The sequence below is a fragment of the Lepidochelys kempii genome, chromosome 5 (genome assembly GCF_965140265.1).
Source record: "Lepidochelys kempii isolate rLepKem1 chromosome 5, rLepKem1.hap2, whole genome shotgun sequence".
Lineage (NCBI taxonomy): Eukaryota > Metazoa > Chordata > Testudines > Cheloniidae > Lepidochelys > Lepidochelys kempii.
Window position 1 is genome coordinate 6,402,841 of NC_133260.1, and position 20,944 is coordinate 6,423,784.

The window sequence follows — 20,944 nt, forward strand, 5'->3', positions numbered from 1 at the left end:
AGCAATGGTCTGAAGTAAATAGGATGAAATTCAATAAGGGCAAATGCAAAGTACTCCACTTAGGAAGGAACAATCAGTTGCACACCTGCAAAATGGGAAATGACTGCTTAGGAAGGAGTACTGCAAAAGGGATATGGGGGTCATAGTGGACCACAAGCTAAATATGAGTCAACAGTGTAACAACGTTGCAAAAAAAACCCGAACATCATTCTGGGATGCATTAGCAGGAGTGTTGTAAGCAAGACATGAGAAGTAATTCTTCCACTCTACTCCAAGCTGATTAGGCCTCAACTGGGCACCACATTTCAGTAAAGATGTGGACAAATTGGAGAAAGTCCAGAGAAGAGCAACAAAAAATGATTAAAGGTCTAGAAAACATGACCTATGAGGGAAGATTGAAAAAATTCGGTTTGTTTAGTCTGGAGAAGAGAAGATTGAGAGGGGACATGAAAACAGTTTTCAAGTACATAAAAGGTTGATACAAGGAGGAGGGAGAAAAATTGTTCTTCTTAAACTTTGAAGATAGGACAAGAAGCAATGGGCTTAAATTGCAGCAAGGGAGGTTTAGGTTGGACATTAGGAAAAACTTCCTAACTGTCAGGGTGGTGAAGCACTGGAATAAATTGCCCAGGGAGGTTGTGGAATCTCCATCATTGGAGATTTTTAAGAGCAGGTTAAAAAACACTTGTCAGGGATGGTCTAGATAATACTTAGTCCTGCCATGAGTTCAGGGGACTGGACTAGATGACTTCTCGAGGTCTCTTCTAGTCCTATGATTCTACACTTGTAAAGCATTTATAAACTGAGGTTTCACCTAGGATTCTCTCATGGCATAGTTCCAGATTCAGCGCTGCAGGTTCTGCTTCACTCAAGCCATCTCCCAGACAGGGAAAACCCTATGAAACAGTCCCCTTAATTCGCACAAATAACTATGCGTGGGTTCCCCTTTCAGCCACTCCTGACTTGCAATTCCTTCTGGTATTTCAAAAGGGCCAATCCCCTCTCATAGCAGTACTGTAAGTGTTTGCGCAACTGTGTATAAGACCCACAATCTGTACTGGGAAACTGCTGGTAAAATGCTTTGGCATCACCATCCAGAACCACTGCTAGGTACTGTGCTGCTTCCTCATCAGTCCATCTTATTCACAGAGAGCGATTGCTTAAAGTCTGTCAAGTGCTCACAGATTCCGGTCTCATCTGCATGACTGGTAAATTCCTTCTCAAGCAAAAATGCTTTTGACATCTGGAAGCCACTGCCACCAGTTGTAATTCTCACTTGTAGAATCACAGGGATTTATTGGGACACTGCAAGGACCAACTCCGGTATATAAAGGCAAGACTGAACTTCCTGCTTACCCCCAAGATCAGATCAACACACATAATAACATACAAGACTTTGGCTTAGTAAAATCATGATATAGCACCATCTACTGGTGGAGGTGCTATCTACATTAATTATTATAATCTACACACACATTGGGCATCCTTATATATTCCATATACTAAAATGGGGAATTACTACTTGAACCAATAATATCTTTGGAACTGGAATGAACTTTATGAGTCGGGCCAGTATGTACTATATACCAACATATAGCATCTCTTCATATACACTCTCCCCCACAACACATACATACATATATCAAAAAGAAAAGGAGTACTTGTGGCACCTTAGAGACTAACCAATTTATTTGAGCATAAGCTTTCGTGGGCTACAGCTCACTTCATCGGATGCATCTCCCTGCTTATCTCCCCAGCAGGGCCTGATCCCTTAAGTGTGCTCCGAGGTGCTGTGGGGTGGGCCTCTCTCTCCTTCTCTGGTTTTTCATAAGCAAGGGCTGACCTGGCTCAGGCACTAATGTCAGGAGATGGTTCAGGGCTGAGAGTCTTGAGCAGAGATAGGTGCCTCCCTCTGGCCCATCAGGTGCCTAGAAGCCCAGATTAGTGGGAATTAGGCACCTAAATACCTTTGGAGATCTGGGCCTTTCCTTTGCACCTCACTCCTTGCCAGTTTAGGGTATATTTACTCTGTAGTTAGACACCTGTGGCTGGCCTGTGCCAGCTGACTTGGGCTCGCGGGGCTCAGGCTAAGGGGCTGTTTCACTGCAGTGCAGCCATTTGGGCTCAGGCTACAGCCCGAGCTCTGGGGCTCTCCCACCTCACAGGATCCTAGAGCCCAGGCTGTAGCCTGAGTCCAAATAGCTACACAGCAATTGAGCAGCCCCATAGCCTGAGCCCTGCGAGCCGAAGTCAGTTGGCACTGGCCAGCCATGGGTGTCTAACTAAAGTGTAGACTTACCCTTAGGGAGTTCCCTGCCCAGCTTTCTGCCTTCTGAGAATCCCTTTCTTCGGGTACGTCTACACTTTGAACTGTGGAGTTAATTCCCAGCAGAAGGAGACATACCCACATTAGCTCTGATCGAGCTAGAGTGCTAACAATAGAGTGGAGCTGTGGTAGGGGTTACTGGCCCATGTACAGGCCTACCATCTGAGATGGGTATGTACTTGGGGTGGCTAGTCCCTCCCACTGCCACAGCTGCATTCTATTTTAGCACGCTGCCTTGATCAGAGCTAGCACGGGTATGTCTCCTCAACCTGGGAATTACACTCCCAGCTCGAAGTGCAGACATACCCTTAGGCACCTAACTCTCCCCAGGGGCTGTGTGGGGAGCCTGGCCACCTAACTCAGGGCTCTGAATTCAATAGCCGTCAGGATGCCCAGGAGTTAGGCATTGCCATGCCTAAGTCCCTTTATGAATCCAGCCCTGAATTATTTGCTCCAGGAAGCACACCTTGTCTTTGGCAGAAAAGGTCATTGAACCCAACTGTCCTGAGTCCCAGAGCAGCATGCTAAGCACTAAACTATCCTTTCTCTTGCTAGACTGCAAGCCTTTTGTAATGAGGAGTCCATCTTGCTCTATTTAATGATCCCTACCCACCTCCTAGGGAAAGCAATAGAGGTCCCTGTCGTTTGAGAATGGACACATATTGACTGGACTAAGGCCTGAATGCACAAAAGGATTTAGGTGTTAGGAGTTTCGCTGAGCGTCACAATGCCTAACTTTTGGGCGCCTGGGAAATCACTTGTCACATAGCCAGAGTTCAGTACCCAGCAATGGCTGGGGAGAGGCAAGAGCCTTAGAATGGGATGCACAAAAGATACCAGCATGCTAGGCAGAGAGCCACCTAAAGTAGGCAGTGGGAATTCCTAGCTCTGCTTGCAATTCCTAGTTGTGAACCTTCTTTAGAGTTTGGCGCCTATGCCAATTTTGCAGGAAGCCACTGGGGACCACCCCCAAAACTTTTAGCCCAGTGCATAGGGCATTCACCAGGGATGTGGAAGACCCTTGGTTCAAGTCCCCCCTCCACCTGAGAGGGAGAAGGGATTTGAACTGGACTCTGCTACTACTCAAGTGACTACCCTAACCACTGGGCTCTGGGATAGTCTGATGAGGGGTTCCCTCAAACACTCCTGTTGAAACGGCATGGATAAATAATTAAAGAGTCATTGGAGCAGAGGAGCTGCTTCGTGGACCTCCCACATCCTGGGGAATGGTCTACCCACCATTGGCTGCAGGGTGATTCTCATTTTTGTGAGCTTTCTCTCTCTCTCTAGCCAAAATGACTTTTTGAGGGAGAGTGAGGGAGAAAGGCAGCACAAACATGAGAGTGACTGTGTAACCTGGTGGTTAGAACACTCACTCACACTGAGAGATTCCAAGGCTAGAATGGCCAATTATGATCATCTAGTCCAATCTCCTGAAGAACACAGGCCATAGAACTTCCCTGAACATAAATTCCTAGAGCAAATCATTTAGAAAAACATCCAATCTTAATTTTAAAATTCCCAGTGACAGAGAACCCCTCAAGACTCTTGGTAAATTGTTCCGATGGTTCATTACTCTCACTGTCAAAAAATTGACACCTTATTTCCAGTCTGAATTTGTCTAACTTCAACTTCCAGCCACTGGATCATGTAATACCTTTCTCTGGTAGCCTGAAGTGCCCATTATCTAATATTTTGTTTCCCATGTAGGTACTTAGAGATTGTAATCAAGTCACCCCTTACCCTTCTCTTTGTTAAGCTCAATAGACTGAACTCCGTGAGTCTATCACTATAAAGGTTTGTTTTCTAATCCTTTAATCATTCTTGTGGCTCTTCTCTGAACCTCACCAATTTATCAACATCCTTCCTGAATTGTGGGCACCAGAGTGGGACACAGGATTCCAGCAGTGGTCGCACAAGTGCCACGTACAGAGGTAAAATAACCTATCTACTTATACTTGAGATTTCCCTCTTTAAACATCCAAGGATTGCATTAGCCCTGTTGCCCATAGCATCACCCAAGGAGCTCATGTTCAGCTGATTGTCCACCATGACTGATTAGCCACCTTTGTTTGTTGGGTTTAGTGTGTGGGTGCTGGGTGGGGTTGGTGGCCTGTGATATGCAAGAGGTCACACTCGGTGAGCTGCTGGTCCCATTTGGCCTTACACTCCATGACGTGACCCCCAAAGCTTTTTCAGAGTACTGCTTCCCGGGATAGAGTCCCCATCCTGTAAGTGTGGCCTACAGTCTTTGTTCCTCAATGTATACATTTACATTTAGCTGTATTAAAATGCATATTGATGTGAGAGATCCAGCATCATTTCCCCCCCGCTCCAATAACTCTATTTATCCACAATGGAAGAGCTTCATCAGGAGACATTGAGAGAGGCCCTCCCCCATCAGAATACCCAATAACCCGGGGCAAGGCACTCACCTGAAATATAGCAGATCCCTGTTCAAATCCCTTCTTCCTGATTAGGTGGAGGGAGGATTTGAACCAGGGGTCTTCCACATCTTAAGTAAGTAAACTAACCACTAGGCTAAATGTTATAGAAATGTACAACTGGAAGTGACCTCAGTAGGTCATCTAATCCAGTTCCCTGCTCTGAGGCAGGACTAAGTATGATCTAGATCATCCCTGACAGGTGTTTGTCTAACCTGTTCTTTAAACCTCCAATGACAGAGATTTGACAACCTCCCCTAGGTAATTTGTTCCAGTGCTTAACTACCCTGACAGTTAGGAAGTTTTTCCTAATGTCTAACCTAAATCTCCCTTGCTGCAATTTAAGCCCATTACTTCTTGTCCTGTGCTCAGTGGATAAGGAGAACAATTTATCACACTCCTCTTTATAACAATCTTTTACATACTTGAAGACCGTTATCATGCCCCTCTCGGTCGTCTCCTCTCCTGACTAAAAAAACCCCAAAACTCCAGATGAGGCTTTATCAGCACGGAGTAGAGTGGAAGAATTAATTCTTGTGTCTTGCTTATAACACTCCTGCTAATACATCCCAGAATGATGTTTGCATTTTCTGAAACAGCGTCACACTGTTGACTCATTCAGTTTGTGATCCACTGTGACCTCATAATCCTTTTCTGCAGTACTCCTTCCTAGGCAGTCATTTCCCATTTTGCATTTGTGCAGTTGATTGTTCCTTCCTAAGTGGAGTGCTTTGCATTTGTCCTAACTGAATTCCTCCTATTTATTTCAGACCATTTCTCCAGTTTGTTACGATTATTTTGAGTTCTAATCCTGTCCTCCAAACCGCTTGCAATTCCTCCCTGCCTGGTATCACCTGCAAACTTTATAAGGGAAGTTTATATAAGGGAAGTCTTCCTCCTTCTCCTGTAATTTGCCCCAGCTGTTTTGTGTGACCTCACCTGAGGGGCCCAACCTGGTAGGTAGCTGAACGTCTATTTTCCCCCGGTTTGTGAATCGCTTTTAGGGGGGAGTTAGGCCCCTGGATATCGACAGGTATGCTGCTGCGTGCAAGCTCAGAAGCAGAAATATAGGTACCTAGGGAGCTTTTACTGCAAAAACTTAGGTGGCAATTGAGTTTAGGCACCTACAGGATTTCAGTGGGAGTTTTATGCACCACCGTGGTCCTGAAACTGGAACGTAGGAGCATAAAACAAGGACTTGGGCACCTAACTCCTTTTGTGCTTTCAGGCCTAAGTACTGAAGAATGTACACTGTGCTCTGATTCCTCTGGGTGACAGGTAGGCACCCTAAGGGCATGTCCATCTCTAGCTTCTGTGAATCTATGAAAAAGATGTAAACTGCTGTCTAGTGTTTCTTATTCATAGATTATAAGGCCAGAAGGGTTCACTGTGATCATCTAGTCTGACCTCTTCTATAACTCAAGCCGTAGGACTTCTCGGAATTAATTCTTCTTTGAACTAAAGCACAGCTTTTAGAAAAAGATCCAATGGGCTGAACAAATCCTGGCGCACCTCTGATCTGCTGAGATGCATTTCACTTGTTTGATACAGGTTCCCTGCTTCTCACTTTGTCTCCTCTCCCTATTCCCAACATCGTCCCTTCTGCCAGCCCACATCGAACACTCGGATCAGCCTCTCAACTAATTTTCACCAATTGCCCTTGAGAAAAAGAAGCAGCTGCTGATGACCCTAATGTTGCATGCAGCATGTCAGCCATCACCGGGATCCACTCCCACCGTATAACCCTCCTGCTGCCCAGTGCTCTGTGAAGTTCTAAGCTACTCGGGGCAGGAGGTCTGCTCTTCGTTCAGTTCTTTTACATCCTGTGCATCACTGTGCATCTTTAGAGTGCAACATACATACACTACTCAGAGAGATGATGACAGATTTGCCTCTTCTGTGCCAAACCTTGTGAAAAATACTGCAGGATCTTACAGCAAGGATAACTAGAGCTGGTTGAGAAATGAAAAGAAATTGTTGATTTTTTGGGAAACTTTTTCTTAAAGTTTCATCAAAATTTTGATTTTTTGATACGTTTAACCTTTCTATAAACTGGTTAAAACAGGATATTTTTTCATGCACAATTTTAAAAAAAACATTGGTCTCAATTTCAATTTTTGTGACCAGATTGAGGAACGACATTTTTATCATATAAGCACTGAGTGTCTATTATTATTTGTTTGATCTGGTCCCAGCAGAATCATATTTTTATTATAAGTGAAGATATGAGAACGTCCTCATTCACAGGGAAAGGTGCCTGCTTCAAGTTGCAATGGGGGAGGTTTAGATTGGATATTAGGAAAAACTTTTTCACTAAGAGGGTGGTGAAACACTGGAATATGTTACCTAGGGAGGTGGTAGAATCTCCTTCCTTAGAGGTTTTTAAGGTCAGGCTTGACAAAGCCCTGGCTGGGATGATTTAACTGGGAATTGGTCCTGCTTCGAGCAGGGGGTTGGACTAGATGACCTCCTGGGGTCCCTTCCAACCCTGATATTCTATGATTCTATGATTCTATTGCACCATAAGAAGTATGGAAGGGCAAGTTAAAAAGGGATGGATGGATGATCTAATGATCCCATATAGAACTCTAGAGTCCTGCTGGAAAAACACAACTGAGACTTGTGCAGGCATGTTTTTGCATGGTGCATGGTAAAGAGCACAAAGCTGCTGCAATTTAATACAAGTGGATACTATGGGAGAAACGTTGAGTCTGGGAATAGCATCCTGAACTATAAAGTTAAACCCTCTGCACAGCCACTCTATGGCTTGTAAAAACACAGGGTAAAAAACAGGGCATGGAGTGGGCGTCGCTGAGATATGGAGATAAATCAACACATCAACATGCAAATTAAATTGAAATATTAATTTTTCAGTTTGATTTTTAAGTAAAATACATCAGTTTTTGGCATAAAAAAATCTAAAGAACTCAAATTTTATTTAACCTAAAAAAGATTTTTTAAATACTAATCTTTCTTTCGTTCTTTCTTTTACTGGAAACAATTTTTGAAAAATGTTTTGTTTTCTTATTTTATGAAAAAGTAAAAAAAAAAAAATTCTCAGGAAGTATAAAAAACAAAAAAAATTCTGTGCAAAATAATTGTCCTTTTTCAACCATTTCTAATTATCATATCTGAATACTCACTACTCCCATATCTGTGTAACAGCAAACTGCAAATCAGAGACCAGCAGCACTGCCAACCCCAAACATTCAAAAATCAAGAGGTTGGCTTACAATCATGATACTGTTAAAAATAACTTATGAATTCTTTTTTATTATGCCTGCTGTGGTTATGTTTTCAAGCTTTTCTCTGCAACTACGAGGACAAAAACTTATTTTTAAAAAAAGAAAGTGGAGACATTCCTAATCACATGCCTCCAGGAGCTGGAACTTTAAGAAAAGCACCCAATATTCTGAGACTCACAATAAATCACCGGGTTTGGCAGCACTGTAAGCACGGAAGCAAACTCTCCATCTTGCAAGAACAGCATGGGTTGTACAAGGTATTTATCACCATGTACCAAGGCAACTCACAACTGTTTCTGACCAGCACTCTCCATGCTGCAGTTTTCCCCACCAGCAAGTAAGCACTGAGCAGAGCTGTTTGGGAAGTGCGTTTTGTTCCCATGACAACACTTAGATGAATTTTTTTCTACAAAAGATTTTGGGCTCTTGTTGGAAAAAAACAAACAAAACAAAATGCATACATTGACTTGTTTTGCTTTTGCTTTTGGTATCTGAAAAGTGAAATGTTCTGTCAGAAAATCAAGAATTTTTCAATCAAATATAATCAAAATGGGACATTTCCTGTAGGAAAAGCAATGCTGTGTTGGAAAAAAAAAAACGTTGAATGAAAAACGTGATCCAGCTCTAGGCCCACTGAAAGCAGCAAATAGACTGAGGACCTGATTCTCTGTACTTTTGCGTTGCTGTAAAACTGGCAGATTTGGCAAACTGGGAATTCCTTATATGTAGGGGGGAACCCCATGTCGTACAGACCAAATGCAATTGCTGTGTGCCACTGTCAAACCTTTAGTTACGGGGCAATGGGGCAAGGCCTAGGGAATGGTGAAAATCCCTCTATGTTTTGGCTATCTCTGGCTACTAGAATGGCCCCCTTAGCTACATAGGCAGCCAAGCTCAATTCAGAGAGGATGTTCTAACTTATGCCATGGGCCCCAGCATTGTCTGGAGCTGAGAATCGGGTTCTGAGAGCCTAAATGAAGTTACCAAGCTTCTCTCCTTGTTTTTTGCTGAACTTGGGGACTAAACACCTGCGTGGGACCTTTTTACTTAGAGGTTGGGACAACCTCCTTACCCACAAGTATTTTGGTGGTTACTGCCCCAGTGGATTGCTAAATGGGTTGTTGTTTTAGGTTTCATCCGCTCTACAACATACAGTAAATAAATATTTGCATTCTCCTCCTATTATATTGCAGCTATCATCTTTTTCATCCAAGGATCTCCAAGCACTGCATAAATATCAATGAATACCAGCACATGAGCTTGGGTTGTGTGACTATCCCCATGTTACAGATTGGTGACTAAATCACAAGGCCAGGACAGGTTAGAGATGAGAAGAGAACAGAGAGAAATCTGAACCCAGCACTCTAGCCCCCAGATGATCCTCCCACCTCACTGAGCCAGATTCTCATCTCCCTTACTCCACTGCCACACCTCCATTAACATCAACTGAGTTCCCTCTGCTTTACACCTCTGTCTGGAGGAGGAGAACCAGGTCCATTAGTTCTCTATAAAGAAGAGCGTGGAGACAGCCATTTCACTGCCAGAAGCTCCAACTTGACTGTCCCACGCTATGGATACCATCAGCGTGTTATCTATCATTTACACCTAGAAGTAGGATGGTCCTTCCATTTGGGCAGGACACCACTGGGGCTGTAAACAAGAAGGGGCTGGGACTGAGTCATAAGTGTAACGCTTATTTGAAATCCCCCAAGATGAATCCTCATACTGGGCCCCTCCACGCTCAGTGCCCAAGAGTTAATGAGAGCAGAAGGGCGTGAAGATAACAATTGCTGGCTGAGACAAACTCTGTGTTCCCGCCCATTATGAGGAGCTCAGTGGTCTGTCCAAAGTCACATTCAGATGCTCTCTGGATGGACAGGAAGAACTGTATAGACCAGCAGCTGTTGGGGCCAAGAACTCCCGGTGGCTAGTCAGTCCAAGCCAGCTGACTGCTTTCAGCACGGCACTGATTTCCAGTGGGAAACCGGCCAAGAGAAGTTGGAAGGGTTGTCTGAGGGGGAAAGGTGGAGGAGACCAGGGAGGGAACGGGCAAGGGAGACATGGTGTGGAGATTGACAGAAGCATCAAAACCAAAAGAAAATAAAAGTCTGATATATGGAGGGATCCCCCAGAAGCTGGCTCCAGACCAGCAGCCGGCAGAGAATCCTCTGAGTCAGGGCAATTAAAAAATATAATTTGCCCCATTGCACCTCGTAAAGGGCATGTGTGCAAAGAGCAAGGGACGGCAGGAACCACATGGCAGATCCCAGTGGTGAGCGCGGGGACATCAGAGAGAAAGTACACCCCGAGAGACACCCACCACCCCGGGAAACTGCGGTTCAGAGGGAGGGGAACTGGTGAGGAGAGGTACATGGATGAACGTGGACAGGGTCCCGCTCTGCCCCACAACAGCAGTGGAGTGAGTGTGACATTTACAGCAGCATGATAAGAATTTGAGATGGGGAGGGGAGATCCTGCAGAGAATTAAAACACAGATCTCACGTCTGCCTGCTGGCAGGGCCTTGAAGCAGACCTCTCTTAGTGGCTTACACTCAGAAGGTCAGATCTTTAGCAGAGAGAAATCAGCATGGCTCCCCTGCAGTCTAATGCATTACATCAGCTGGTGATCTGGCCCAAAGAGCCTTTCTTTCCCCTACTGCCTGATTTTCCTCCCCCTGGGCCTTGTACTTTCTCCCCCGACCAACCACACTGCCACAAACCCATCCCCCGACCCCACTGGCTTCTCTCCAAACGCTTGTTTTGGGGATTTTTCTCCCCTGTAGCCAGCAGCCGGAATGTCCATCTGCTAGCAACCTTCCAAACCTTTGTCTCTGAGCCGCGCACACAGTTCTGAGCATGAGACGATTAAGGGGAGGGGGAAGGGAGAAAAAAGTATCGACAGAAGTAAATCGAGAAATCAAAAAACGTAAGCAAAGAGAAAGCAGTTCGAAAGGCAAAGTGTTCAGAGAAAGCCCTTTCCTGGATGAATCTAATTGTTTTGTTATCTTTACCCACCAAAGCATTTACTTTGGTTTGTCGCCCGATCCACAAACACTTTCGAGGAGATGACATTACCGAAAGGCAGGAACATCTGCATCAGCTCAGCATCCCCAAACTCCTGGGGCAGATGGTAGATAAACAGGTTACAGCCCTCTGGTCCTGCAGGTGAGATGGGAAAGAGAAGAAGGGAGGAGGTTTGAATAAAGAGTACCTGGATTGGACACGCCTCTTTCTCTTCTCAGCTACCTTCTGCTGGGGTGGAATGTTCCACGGTAGAATATTCCCTAACAGTACTTCTGTATGGTCTATGTTTTAAATGCATCCAGCAACAGGGGTGGGGGTGTGAGGGGGGCCTTCCACCACTTCCTTTGGCAGACTGCTAAGATCTTGCCACTAGACTTCCTCAGTGGAGGGGATCTGGCTGTGGGGATCAACTTCCACAGGTGTTTTGGCCAATCCAGGCTCTGACCCACCAAATAACCAAAGTGACATTTACAACAGCTGCCTACCCTCCCTCCAAAAAAATCCTCAACCCAAGCCAAGTTTCTTATGACCAGAGAAGGGAGGAGACCAGGAGACCCCATGGGGACCTTGCTATGCAAATCTAAGCAACATGCCAGGTGATCAAATACCACAGGGATGGCATTAGCATAGAACTGATAGCGAGGCAGCTAGATAGAGTGGTATGTATGGAGATGGAAAGAAAGAAGCATTTCTTGGTATTCCGTTCAGAATTTTTCTTTGCTTCGTTCACTCTCATTAACCCTAGTTCTACCTCCCCCCACATCCATCTTTTTGGACCACTCTGAATGGTCCCCCTCCCTCCCTGGTGTTTATAGGCGGAACGTCAGTCATCTTTGTCAAACACCTGTTGAGGCAATTGGTGATGATGAGTGGGAACAGACACAGAAACACATGGCATTCTATATTCAGCCCCCTGCCTCTTTGCCCAGACTCAGACAGAACCTGGCCAGGCTTGAAACCCTGAAGCTCACCCTGAAGAATGACTACCTCCACCCCCCCCCCCCGAAATGCATATTCTACACGTTGGTTCCAGGCAGGGACCTGCCATTCTCTTCCTGGTGCTGCAATAGATGCCCGAGCAAGAATTCTGGCAGCCTTTTGCAGCATGCAGTAGACTCTAACCTGAAGCTGGTTGGGAAAATTGTGATGGAGCAGTTTTCCATTGGAAAATGCAGTTCTGTCAAAATGAAAATGCTTTGCAAAATCACATAGATTTCGCTGAAATTTTGTTTCAGAACAAAAGTGTGTGTGTGTGTGTGGAAAAGCTCCAACAGTGTTGAAGTGTCCTGGTTTTGACATTTTTGGAATGAAACATTTTGATTTTTCCTTTCAAAATGACTTTTCATTTCAAGTTATGTAATGTATTGTAATTTATACGACAGAATTAAAAAAAATCAAAATGGAAACAAAACAGAAAATTTCATTTTGGATAGATCAAGACATTTCAGTTTTGTCAAAATGGAAAGTTTCGGTCAATCTTAAATGAATTGTTTTTGGTATTTTCTTTCGTGGATCATTTTGAAATCTTCAGGTTTCATCCTGATCTGGAACTAAAACAAATGTCGCAATCCCAAACTCCTCCATGAAATGAAGTTTCCGGTTTCTGCCCTGTTCTATTCTTAAGAATATAGGAACGGCCATAGTGGGTCAGACCAATTGTCCATCTCGCCCTGTATTCTGTCTTCCGACAGTGGTAAATGCCAGGTGCTTCAGAGGGAATGACCATAACAGGGCAATAACTGAGTGATCCAGCTTCTGGCAATCAACGGTTTAAGAACAGCAAGAGCATCGGGTTGCATCCCTGACCATCTTGGCTAAAGCCACTGATGGACCTATCTTCCATGAACATATCTAGTTCTTATTTGAACCCAGTTATACTTTTGACCTTAACTCTAAAGGTAGCTCACTTTTGCTAGCCAGTGTATGGGAGGGCCAATTCCTGTGCATGCTTTTGGGGATGCTCTCCGAGCACCCAGCTGTGCTCCCAGTCCTGACTGTGAGAAAGACACAAAGGGTGAGGGGGAAGATCCTTGTGTCTCCCTTGACCACCAGTATGCACCTCTCTGACCCAGCAAAGCAGGGCTTCTATCATTTATTGCTGGAGCACAGTACGAAGTAGGGAAAGAAAAGGATTTTAATGCTCTCACTTTCTTCATCAGGGCATAATTATAGTGTCGTAACACAGCAAATTACAACTTTGCCTTTCCTATTGGGGAGGGGAGTTCGCCTAGGCGCTCCCACCTTTTATTGGCCATTACTCATTCCCCTGGCTGGCAGGATAAGTACGGTGAAGTCAGGATTCTGACAGATGCCCATTTAAAGCTCATTAAAATTCCTGGGCCTCAGCGTGATTGAAGTCACAGGCTCTCCACATTTCCTTTTGGATTAATGGAAAATGAAGCCTTAATGAATATTTGCTAAGCACAATTTTCCCCACTAATTTGCTAAAAGGACTGTCAGGAAGGAACAGCCGATCCTTTGCATTTTGTGCATTTCCTAGAGGTTGCTGAAGAGTTTATTCCATATGGGGGGATGCCAGTGAACCAGGATAATTAACTAATTAGGCACCCGGTTGTCTGTTTAGCTAAATTACTTTTGAACCTGAGTGGCCATACAAATCATACAAAGATTTACCCTACATCTGTACCTTTTTCAGGGTTATCCCCTCCCTTCTCTAGTGACTGCTGTTCTATCTCCAGGAAAGAGAGATGCAATTCAGTTCAGTTCAATGAGACTTTATTGGAGAGACGGGAAAAAAATTCAATTAAGTTTTTGTTGAAAAATGTATTTTTCAAGGCTTGAAACTGGGTCAAATTTGACAAATAGCTTTGATTGAAATTTGTTTTTTGAAAGAGTCGAAACCACATGTTTTCACTTCTTTGTTTTGAAACATTTCGTTTTAACTTTTTGATTCAAAACGTCATGTTGGTTTCAAATGCGGCCAATTTAAAAAAGCCCATGCACGCCCCCAAAAGAGGGTGAAAAACACCCAAAATGGTGGAATCAAAATGAAGAACAAAAAAAAAAAAATTCATTTGGAGTCAACTAAAAATGTCAACTTGAAATCAATTGAAAAACCTAAAAAAACAAAAACAAAAACTCATTTCAGTTCAACGTGAAATGTTTCAGCCCACTGAAAATCATTTTTTTGTTTTTTTTTTATTTGATGAAAAAAATTATTTTGGTTTAAATGGAACTGGATTTTTTTTAACTCTATTTGATCAGGAATAGACAAATGTTGCCAAAGCATGAGATGAAGACAGATCTCTCAGGTACCTGATAGAGGTGGGTGAGATCTCCCAGGAGAGAGAGATGGACAGATGCATTCCCTGAAGTCTTGGATATATTGTACATTAGTGGGAATCCTACCCGGTTGTAATCTGACCTGGGATGTACCTAGCGAAACCGATGAAGGCTTAGAAATAGTTAGTTTTAACAGGGAATGAGGTCCTGAACTTTAGCCTTCCCCAGGTTTGAAAGTTGGACCCACGGTGAGGAAACCTTTATACGTTAGGCCTGAAATCAGCATTGTCTGATTCCACTGTGGGATCAAGCACAAAAGAGGAAGATGGAAGGAAGCAAAGCCCCTGCTTAAAATGCAGCCATGTTCTGAACCGTGACTGTGACTGTAACAGCATGGAGTCCCACAGAGAATCATAGGACTGGAAGGGACCTCGAGAGGTCTTCTAGTCCAGTCCCCTGCACTCACTGATTCTATCTCAGTGAATCAGATCCAATTTGTTCAGTTCTCAAATCAAAAGAGTCTTTTCTAATTGCCAGCCCTGCAAACTGAAAAAAACTCAGCTGGGATTGTTTGGCTTGTTATACTATACCACCACCAGCAATAACGATGTGGTAATCAGAATTCAGGTGACAAGCCATTTTTTATCTGCCTGCCTGTCTATCCACCCATTCATCTATGTGTCTTCTATCACAAGTAGTAGTTAACCACCCCGTTGTTGTTGAAGAGCTAACAAAACAACCTCTCTCTCCTTTGCCTTATCTGCAGGAGTAAAACTGAATAGTTTGTGCGTGTGTGTGTGTGCGTGTGTGTGTGTGTGTGTGTGAGAGAAAGAGAGAGGAACGTACTGAGAGAAAGCTAAATCAAAGAAACGAGTTATGTGTTTATTTCTGAATGCTGTTAAGCCCATGGTCTTTCTCACTTCTTGTGACAATGAGTTCCATAGTCTAGGCCCAGCAGCTAGGGAAGTTCTGTCTCCCATAATCATGAGTTTCCGTCTTACTAGTCAAGAGTTTCATGGTTTCTATGGAAAGTAGCTGTCATGGGAAATCAGGGCCAGAGAGAGAGAGGACATCTCTCCATTAGTTAGGGTCACTCTCATGAAGGGATTTGAATATCAGGACAAAGAGCTTGAGTTGGACTTTGTATTCAGTGGGGAGCCAGTGCGGAGAGAAGAGCACTGGGTTGATGTGTACCTGGAGATCTGTGTAGTTGCACTGAGAGTTTAGGGCCACAGAGTAGCTGTCAATGGCTCACTGTCATACTGGAGGAATCCTGCAGGGGTCCCTCCTGGGTTCTGTACTAGCCAATATTTTCATTAATGACTTGGATAATGGCTTGAAGAGTATGCTTGTAACATTTGCAGATGACACCAAGATGGGATGGGTTGCAATTACTTTGGAGGACAGGATTAGAATTCAAAATTACCTTGACAAATTGGATGATTAGTCTGAAATCAACAAGATGAAATTCAGTAAACATAAGTGCAAAGTATTATACTTAGGAAGGAAAAAGCAAGTGCACAGATGCAAAATGGGGAACAACTGGATAGGCAGTAGCACTGCTGAAAAGGGCTTGGGAGAGACAGTAGATTACAAATTGCAAAGGAGCCAACAACGGGATGCTGTTGCAAAAAAGACAAATCTCATTCTGGGTGTATTAACAGGAGTGTTGTACTAAGTCATGGGAGGTAATTGTCCGGCCCCACTCAGCACTGGTGAGGTCTCAGCTGGAGTGCTGTGTCTAGCTCTGGGCACCACACCTTAGGAAAGATGTGGATAAATTGGAGAGAGTCCAGAAGAGGGCAACAAAAATAATAAAAGGTTTAGAAAACCTGATCTATGAGGAAAAGTTAAAAAATCTGGGTATGTTTAGTCTTGAGAAAAGCAGACGGAGGGGGCAATCTGATAACAGTCTTCAAATCTGTTAAGGGCTGTTATAAAGAGGACAGTGATTAATTGTTCTCCATGTCCACTGATGGTAGAACAAGAAGTAATGGGCTTAATCTGCAGCAAGCGAGATTTAGGTTAAACATTAAGAAAACTTTCTAATGGTAAGCGCAGTTAAGCTCTGGAATAGGCTTCCAAGGGAGGCTGTGGATTTCCTGTCATTGGAGGTTTTTAAGAACAAGTTAGACAACCCACCTGTCAGGGATGGTCTCAGCACAGGGGGCTGAACTAGATGACCTCTTGAAGTCCCTTCCAGCCCTTTATTTCTATGATCTGAGACCACACACCCCAGTCTTTCCCATTGAATTCAGTGAGGTTGCAAGTCAGTTCAATTACTACCTCTTTCCTGGCAGTGCTAATGATATTTTACAAAGCAGGACAGAATCAAGTTCACTCTCCCATAGCTGCCCCGCTCTGTTGTACTAACACCGAAATGAGCCAATGTGACTCAAAGACACAGAGGGTGTGATTCTGATCTCACACTGGTGTAACTCCACAGACTTCAAAGAACTTATTCTTAATTGACCTCCGCGTAAGTGAGAGGCAAAGCAGCCCCTCAGGGAGCAGAGAGGCTGACTTTTATACACAATCACTATTATGACCATCAGTGCACTTTAAGCAGAAATATCCGCAATCCAGGCCAAAGGGAAAGCAATAGGACAAAGGTGGGAGATGAATGGATTCCATATTATATGCCAATGTTTTCTTCAGTATGGAAACCTCCTCTTCTCATATAAATTCCACTTGTAGGGCGTGCAGCAGTGGAAATTTGCATCTAGTTGAGCCTGACTGATTGAAATGCTCCACCAAAATGCATCCGTTTCAAATGTTCTCATGAAATGAAAATCCCAAAGAACTTACAGTTGGAACCATCATAATGTTTCATTTCGATATTGTCGTTTCGCTGAGTTTTGTTTTGACTTTCGTATTGTGTTAAAATATTCAACGGTGTATGTTATAGACAATGGTAAATGTGCTATATACAATGAAAGATTAAAACCAACGTTTTACTGTAGTGTGCACGTTGACAACGGAATGGAGCAGAACGACACCACCGATACCAAATGTTTTGACACGATTGAAATGAACCGTTTCAAATTTGGTCAGAACAGACACATTCCCGTTTTGATCTGGACGAAATGGGCCTTTTCAAGGAACGCTTTTTTTGACCCGCCACAGCTGGCCTTTACTGTACGCAACATAATTAAACCTTCTGAATTATGCTGCCCTCTAGTGGCTGCAGCCCGGGGAGGACCTAAGCACATACCCCGCAAGCGTGACCGTTTCCATAGGTTACCAGTAATGCCCGATGATATTACACAACAGATGGAGAGTGGATGAGGAGAGGGTCCAACATGATGAGGCGTTTTCAGGGCTCTATGTAACTTGGGGGTTGGGGGAATACAATGCAATAGGGATGACTTACTAGATATGGAAGAGAGAACAGCCTGTTTACTTACCTTCTCTCTGTTGCTGTGGGATCATGGGAGGCGGCTGTGGAAACGCTTGGCTAATCTGGCCATAAGCAGCAGGATAAGCAGCTATAGGAGAAAGAAGAGGAGAGAAGAAAGATCGAAGATTTCAGCAATGGGGAGTCAAGACCTTTCATCCCAATAACCACACCAAGCTCTTTTTCTGTTCAGCCCATTTGTTTTGGCTGCAATAGCCATATGGGGGAGAAGCACGTACTCAAATGGCAGGGATATCACAGTGCAGGTTAAAATGCCAGGCTTTGGCAGGTCTAGGAGTCCTTTGCTTTGGGCACTGACAGTCACTTGGACTTAATCAACTGCAACACTTCAGGCCAGATCTTCAGCTTGTATAAACAGGGGGAACCCTGTAAAGGTCAATGAAGCTCCCCCAGTTAAAGGTCCGGCCCCTTTTTTGATTCAGGAGTGGAGTGGTGAATATCTGGATTTACAACAGTGAGTCTCAAAACGTCCTGCCCTGCAGAGCTCACAGGAAAACGAGGCACTTCTGCAGCACCTTTAATGTGATGGTCCTAATGCACATTACAAACATTAGCTAATTCATCCTGACTCAAGCACTGGTAGGTATTATCTGTCCTCTCGTTTTCCAGATGGAGAGACTAAAGCACAAGCAGGCTAACCTTGAGGTGTCCCCTGTGGGATCACATGGGAAGGACAGTCTTGCATCACAGCCCACATTTGACACTCTAGACCTTTGGACAGTGGGACAAGATACACATGAAGATGCCTTTGAATTCTGACCTACACTGAGCATGCTGACTCCCGCGGGAGTTGTGTGCACGTGTATGTGTGGGTGTGGAGCAGATATGAAGGAAGGAATTGCCCCACATTGGGGCACTGCAGAGGGGGATGTATATTAAGAAGCATCAAGGAGGGATCCCATTTCATTGTTAAGGCCTGAAGGAATCAGTTGTTATTGATATGAACCAAAACACCGTTTTAACCGACAGGAAGTGAATTTCAGGTAGATAGTGCCATGTAGCAGAGGATTTTCTAGGGTTGGATGGCAGGGGGCCAGCTGGAGAATGCTAGGCTGGGGAGGAGGGACAGCTTCTAGACAACAGGAGGTGGATCCAGGTCGGGCTTCTTAACAGGAGTCAGCCCCACTTTCTCTCTCCCTGGCCTGCCCTTCTGATATGACCCATCTCCCACTACAGCTGGTCCCAGTGGCTGACATCTCCCCCCTCGAGGTTCTGCTTTGCTCTCCCCACATTTTGCTTTGAGTTTCTGGTCCAGGATGGGGGGGTGCAAATCCCGTTTGCCCATACAACAGGCACCCTTGTCTATTGTCCTTTTGCCATTACATGCTTTGCACGCGAGAGAGAATGGATGGGTCAAGGACGAGCTATTTTAGACTGGCCCTCGAGGAGTGGCTTGGAAAAGGAGCCTGAAGTTATCACATGGATTTGCTGGATTCCTAGCAATGGGGAGGCAGATTCGCTATGGGACTTGAAGAATGTGCCCTATATTGTCTGCCATATTATCTCATCACTTCAAGCTCTTCCTGCCATCTGCTCAGTAGACTTTGAAAGGGATGGGGTTGGTTCAGGCACTTGTGGGGAGGGTCTGGGGCAAGTATCTGGGGCTTTGGGCTTCCTAACACAGGGAAGGTGATGGCAGGATGGGGTTTATCGCCTAAGCCAACAAGAGTAGCTCAGCCAGGGAAAGGTTCGGACACAAAGAGGTCCCTCCTGCTGGAAGCACACACTGACCTTCTCACACAGCACAACCACCGCTCAGGCTTTTGGGGCCTCATTTTGTCCTTTTGCACATTACGCTGCCATGGTGATGGGCCCCCCGACTGGCTAAGCCTCATGGACTGGCTGACGCTGCATTCCCCAAACTCCCCTTGGCATTCTAAGGGCATAAAGGTGGCAGGATGGGGCCACTAAAACACCCTTTCTACAAAGAGAGACTCATACATTGACTTACACGCACACACCCCTTCCCTTCCCCCGCTTTTCCACACAAACACATTCACGCTGATTCTCATGCTGCTACACACTCACCCCCACCCCCGCCTCCCCAGATGGTCTCTCACACACTCACTTGGATCCTCTTACACGCTCAGCAGAAGACTAGCTCACACCTACTCCCCTCCTGCTCCACAGGGTGGAAGCAGTGCTTAGCTGAGGAACAATTTTGCCACGCTCAGCTCTCCTCCCCGCCGATAGGGCAAGGGGAGCCATTTGGGCCGACAGTCAGCAGATTACATGCCTGGCTCTCAGAAACACAGCGTAAGGGCTGCCTGAGTCCCAGAGAGAGGGGAAAGGGGCCTACATGCGTGCAGAGGGGTTAATTAACAGCTCAAAGGATTGAGCTGCCGCTCATCCATCAAACTTCACGAGCAATAAATGACAATAACTAAAACACCAGCAAATGAAGCTTTACATGAAGAATTAAATTAAGTTCCCAGATACAGCCCTGACATGAGATAATAGCCATTCCTCAGCGGGAGCCCGTGGCCGCCCTAGTTACCACAGGAAATAATGACTTTGGGGTTGCGGCTTCCTCACGGTGTCAGCTTGGGTCACCTCATGAGGGGATGTTGAACACGCTCTGCGCCCAGTCATCCCAGCTGGTGTCGGTCCATCAGTTTCAAAGGAGTGACTCTGCATTGACACCGGTGTGACGGGGAGCAGAGGCTGGCCTTGTTGGGAAGCTGCTGGGAAATGTAAACCAATTTCTCAGCGGGGGAAAGGCTGGGAGAGGTTGTGTGGGGCTCTGCCATTGGCATCCCCCTCCGGCCGTTACACAAGGGAGACATTTGCACAGTGATCACAGAAAGCGGGAAGCAGAGGGGGTTATGGGCCTGGTTTTCCTCTCGCTAACTGCAGTGGAAATCTGCAATGATTCCACCACACTGATGTAAGGGCCTGATCCGGCTCCCACTGACGTCAACAGAAGCCTCAAGTTGCAGTGGGGGAGGTTTAGATTGGATATTAGGAAAAACTTTTTCACTAAGAGGGTGGTGAAACACTGGAATGCGTTACCTAGGGAGGTGGTAGAATCTCCTTCCTTAGAGGTTTTTAAGGTCAGGCTTGACAAAGCCCTGGCTGGGATGATTTAACTGGGAATTGGTCCTGCTTCAAGCAGGGGGTTGGACTAGATGACCTTCTGGGGTCCCTTCCAACCCTGATATTCTATGATTCTATGATTCTTTCCCGGCCTTTCGAGGGGAGCTGGATTGGGCCGTAGAAGCGAAGCTAGGCCCGTATGTTTTGT

At 45.1% G+C, this 20,944-nt stretch overlaps 1 protein-coding gene across 14 annotated transcripts in view; it reads right to left on the minus strand.

Moving 5' to 3' along the window:
- CELF4 (CUGBP Elav-like family member 4) overlaps window positions 1-20,944 on the minus strand; it is an 889,490-nt gene that overhangs the window by 66,351 nt on the left and 802,195 nt on the right. For 10 of the 14 annotated variants that reach the window (XR_012158835.1, XR_012158834.1, XM_073343421.1 and 7 more), the window contains exons 10-11: window positions 17,690-17,770; window positions 11,031-11,174 (exon numbers count right to left, since the gene is read on the minus strand). Coding sequence is in view for 12 of the 14 variants with exons in the window: in XM_073343421.1 (XP_073199522.1) it covers window positions 11,031-11,174; window positions 17,690-17,770 (225 nt within the window). In the remaining 2 variants the exon portion in view is untranslated. The remainder of the gene's footprint in view (window positions 1-11,030; window positions 11,175-17,689; window positions 17,771-20,944) is intronic. The other 4 variants (XM_073343426.1, XM_073343428.1, XM_073343427.1 and 1 more) reach the window with 1 other exon arrangement.